Raw genomic sequence first — 5000 nt, 5'->3', positions numbered from 1 at the left:
TGTGTGTGTGTGTGTGTGTGTGTGTGTGTGTGTGTGTGTGTGTGTGTGTGTGTGTCTATTCATGTCTGTGTGTGTCTGTTCATGTCTGTGTGTGTGTGTCGGCTCTTGTGTGTGCTCGCATGTGTGTGTGAATGTCTGAATCCTCGTCTGTCCGTGTGTGTGTGCGTGCGTGTGCGTGTGCGTGTGCGTGTGTGTGTTGACGTCCGGTGCCTAACAAAAGGGACTACAAAACTCTGAAGATAACGCCAGGATCTCCATCACCTTCTTCCGGCTCTTCAGAGTGATGAGGCTGGTCAAACTGCTGTCTCGGGGAGAAGGGATACGGACCCTGCTGTGGACCTTCATCAAGTCCTTTCAAGTGAGGGGAGACTCAGACTCAAGTCAAGACCATTGACAATTGAGATGCAAGGGGGTCACGGGGGTCAACTCGAATTAAGTCAGTCAATTCAGGAGGGAAGTATACTGGAATGGAAATTCTATAAATCTGAGTTAGATATAACTGAGGTTTGGGAGGAAAGACCACACCTCAACGTCTTTTAGTTCTGGTCTGTACCTGGCCAATCATTTAAAAAAGATATATATTTTAAATGAATTATCAATAAACCGATATTTTTTTTAGATAGCCTATTTATTTATTTATTTAAGTTTTTCCATATTAGAATTTTCCTTTCAAATCACTTCCTGAATTGAGTGTCTTAAATTCAGCTTGACCCTGACCTTGACCCTGACCCTGCTTGAGGGAGGAATGTAGACGGGAGGAATGATGTGTCCAGCTAACCAGTCAGCATCTAACTGTCTCTCAAAACCCCGATACCCTTCATATGCATGCTGTCATAGCCTACTCGCCATGCTACAGGTTAATAAGGCTTACACGTTGAGATGGTATTTCTAGGGTGAAGATAAGCTATCCTTCGTAGGTCCCGTGTGGCTCAGTTGGTAGAGCATGGTGCTTGCAACGCCAGGGTTGTGGGTTCAATTCCCACGAGGGGACCAGGATGAAAATGCATGAACTTTAACACCAGTCTCTTTAAATAAGAGTTTCTGAACGTTTTAAATGTAGGTGGTTTTATAGGAGCACTCCCCCAAATAAAACCCAAAACGTTTGATAAAGGGGTTCTGATAAAATAGTTATTTCTCTTGTGTTGGACAGTGGGGAAATGGACGGGGACTATTTTTGCAGCAGTGTGTTACCGTAGCTTGTGTTTTTGGTGCTGTGGTGCTAGACAGTGTTGTTGACGTGTCACTGATCTCTCTCTGTCCCCCCCCCCCCTAGGCCCTCCCCTATGTAGCACTGCTCATAGTGATGCTCTTTTTCATCTACGCCGTCATTGGAATGCAGGTAAGAACTGCTGGTCAGCCCCCGAGCATCTGGGATTGGTCCCGCCTTTTTCTCTCCTCTGTTTCTCTCCTCTATTTCTCTCCCCTCCCTCTGTTTCTCTCCTCTGTTTCCATCCTCTGTTTCTCTCCCCTCCCTCTGTTTCTCTCCTCTGTTTCTCTCCTCTATTTCTCTCCCCTCCCTCTGTTTCTCTCCTCTGTTTCCATCCTCTGTTTCTCTCCCCTCCCTCTGTTTCTCTCCCCTCCCTCTGTTTCTCTCCCCTCCCTCTGTTTCTCTCCTCTGTTTCTCTCCCCTCCCTCTGTTTCTCTCCCCTCCCTCTGTTTCTCTCCTCTGTTTCTCTCCCCTCCCTCTGTTTCTCTCCCCTCCCTCTGTTTCTCTCCTCTGTTTCTCTCCTCTAGCCAGTCCTGTCCTGTCTGTTTCTCTCCTCTAGCCAGTCCTGTCCTGTCTGTTTCTCTCCTCTAGCCAGTCCTGTCCTGTCTGTTTCTCTCCTCTAGCCAGTCCTGTCCTGTCTGTTTCTCTCCTCTAGCCAGTCCTGTCCTGTCTGTTTCTCTCCTCTAGCCAGTCCTGTCCTGTCTGTTTCTCTCCTCTAGCCAGTCCTGTCCTGTCTGTTTCTCTCCTCTAGCCAGTCCTGTCCTGTCTGTTTCTCTCCTCTAGCCAGTCCTGTCCTGTCTGTTTCTCTCCTCTAGCCAGTCCTGTCCTGTCTGTGTCGTTGGCTGTTCTAACCTTTAACCCCAGGTTCTGTATGTTCTGTCCTGTTTTCTCCTCCACACTATAATAACCTTTCATCTCTCTACGTTGTATCTCTAGGGGCTGCTTTCCCAGGCACACTTTAAGCCTAGTCCAGGAATTAAAAGCATGCATTGAAAGTGATGTTAATACCAGGACTAGGCTGAATCCATGTCTGGGCAACCAGCACTAGATGTTGTTACATTATATACATGTTGAGAAGCCTTGTGGTTATTGTCCTGTCTCCTCGGCCCCCTGTCATCTGTGGCACTGACCTGACGATGTCACCTGTCCTCTGTGGCGTGGCTGTCTTGCACCATGTTGACCTGGCGTGCCCTGTGTCTCCTAACAACCTTGCCCCCTGCAGATGTTTGGTAAGATAGCCCTGAGAGACAACAGTCAGATCAACAGGAACAACAACTTCCAGACCTTCCCCCAGGCTACACTGCTGCTCTTCAGGTGAGCCACTCGTCTGTTCTGCTCCTCTCTGTCCAGACTGTAAAACCACCGGCACAAATTCATGATTTAAAAGCCCCCCGACAGATCTGAAGATCATGAAAGCACTGCCAACTCAGAGTCATGGTGTTTTATCAAACCCCTACGCTTCCTTTCCGTCTCTTCTGCAAGCCGTGATGTCCTTTCCCACTTTTTGTTTGAAAACTCTACCTTTGAAGGTAGGACAACCATGCAGCATTTCACCACCAGCTGGACCCTTCATGGAACCCATTCTTCCTGTACAGTAGAGCATTCTGTGTGTGACAGCTGGTTGTTTACCTGTGCCCAGGTGTGCCACAGGCGAGGCGTGGCAGGAGATCATGCTGGCATGCGCCCCCATGCGACCCTGTGAGAAGGGGTCAGAGGTGGGGCCAGCCAGCGAGGACCAGTGTGGGAGTCACTTCGCTATCTTCTACTTCGTCAGCTTCTACATGCTCTGTGCCTTCCTGGTAAGTAGCTATGGAGAGCGGGGAGGGACAATCCCACTAGCTACAGAGAGAAAGGAGGAACAATCCCACTAGCTACGGAGAGCAGGGAGGAACAATCCCACTAGCTACAGAGAGCCAGGGGGGACAATCCCACTAGCTACAGAGAGCAGGGAGGGACAATCCCACTAGCTTCAGAGAGCAGGGAGGGACAATCCCACTAGCTTCAGAGAGCAGGGAGGGACAATCCCACTAGCTACAGAGAGAAAGGAGGAACAATCCCACTAGCTTCAGAGAGCAGGGAGGGACAATCCCACTAGCTACAGAGAGAAAGGAGGAACAATCCCACTAGCTACGGAGAGCAGGGAGGGACAATCCCACTAGCTTCAGAGAGCCAGGAGGGACAATCCCACTAGCTTCAGAGAGCAGGGAGGGACAATCCCACTAGCTACAGAGAGCAGGGAGGGATAATCCCACTAGCTACAGAGAGCAGGGAGGGACAATCCCACTAGCTACAGAGAGCAGGGAGGGACAATCCCACTAGCTTCAGAGAGCAGGGAGGGACAATCCCACTAGCTTCAGAGAGCAGGGAGGGATAATCCCACTAGCTAGAGAGAGCAGGAGGGACAATCCCACTAGCTACAGAGAGCCAGGAGGGACAATCCCACTAGCTACAGAGAGCCAGGAGGGACAATCCCACTAGCTACAGAGAGCAGGGAGGGACAATCCCACTAGCTACGGAGACCCAGGAGGGACAATCCAACTAGCTACAGAGAGCCAGGAGGGACAATCCCACTAGCTACAGAGAGCAGGGAGGGACAATCCCACTAGCTACAGAGAGCAGGGAGGGACAATCCAACTAGCTACAGAGAGCAGGGAGGGACAATCCAACTAGCTACGGAGAGCAGGGAGGGACAATCCCACTAGCTACAGAGAGCAGGGAGGGACAATCCTACTAGCTACAGAGAGCAGGGAGGGACAATCCAACTAGCTACGGAGAGCAGGGAGGGACAATCCCACTAGCTACAGAGAGCAGGGAGGGACAATCCTACTAGCTACAGAGAGCAGGGAGGGACAATCCCACTAGCTACAGAGAGAAAGGAGGGGCAATCCCACTGGTAGAGAAACCCATAGTTTTGTATTCCATACTTTTATAACAAATCAAAAGATGGTTTGCAGTCAACTTTACACTTCTAACATAATGACACACATGGACTGATCTTGATTTCCAGGTATTCAGGAGAGTTTTGTTATTGATCTGTCAGCTGTCATTGGGACTGTTGAGTTGATTATTCTGGTCTGTTATCTCTCTGTCAGCTGTCATTGGGACTGATGAGTTGATTATTCTGGTCTGTTGTCTCTCTGTCAGCTGTCATTGGGACTGTTGAGTTGATTATTCTGGTCTGTTATTTTTCTGTCAGCTGTCATTGGGACTGATGAGTTGATTATTCTGGTCTGTTATTTTTCTGTCAGCTGTCATTGGGACTGTTGAGTTGATTATTCTGGTCTGTTATTTTTCTGTCAGCTGTCATTGGGACTGATGAGTTGATTATTCTGGTCTGTTATTTTTCTGTCAGCTGTCATTGGGACTGATGAGTTGATTATTCTGGTCTGTTATTTTTCTGTCAGCTGTCATTGGGACTGATGAGTTGATTATTCTGGTCTGTTATCTCTCTGTCAGCTGTCATTGGGACTGATGAGTTGATTATTCTGGTCTGTTATCTCTCTGTCAGCTGTCATTGGGACTGATGAGTTGATTATTCTGGTCTGTTGTCTCTCTGTCAGCTGTCATTGGGACTGATGAGTTGATTAATGGGGTCTGTTGTCTCTCTGTCCACAGATCATCAACCTGTTTGTGGCTGTGATCATGGATAACTTTGACTACCTGACCAGAGACTGGTCTATTCTAGGACCACACCACCTGGATGAGTTCAAGAGGATCTGGGCTGAATACGACCCAGAGGCCAAGTCAGTGGACCTTCAAACAGCATCTCTCTCCTTCCTTCCTTCCCTCCCTC

General features: G+C 48.9%; 1 protein-coding gene across 1 annotated transcript in view; it reads left to right on the top strand.

Moving 5' to 3' along the window:
* The window catches only part of cacna1c (calcium channel, voltage-dependent, L type, alpha 1C subunit), a 98325-nt gene that overhangs the window by 83913 nt on the left and 9412 nt on the right, over positions 1-5000 (top strand). The window contains exons 24-28 of the mRNA XM_038978064.1: positions 221-358; positions 1274-1339; positions 2430-2521; positions 2847-3006; positions 4823-4950. Of these exons, the coding sequence (XP_038833992.1) occupies positions 221-358; positions 1274-1339; positions 2430-2521; positions 2847-3006; positions 4823-4950 (584 nt within the window). The remainder of the gene's footprint in view (positions 1-220; positions 359-1273; positions 1340-2429; positions 2522-2846; positions 3007-4822; positions 4951-5000) is intronic.

This window comes from Salvelinus namaycush, chromosome 38 (assembly GCF_016432855.1).
Source record: "Salvelinus namaycush isolate Seneca chromosome 38, SaNama_1.0, whole genome shotgun sequence".
Lineage (NCBI taxonomy): Eukaryota > Metazoa > Chordata > Actinopteri > Salmoniformes > Salmonidae > Salvelinus > Salvelinus namaycush.
Note: the sequence above shows the minus strand (reverse complement) of the source record. Positions and strands in the feature narration are given on the sequence as shown.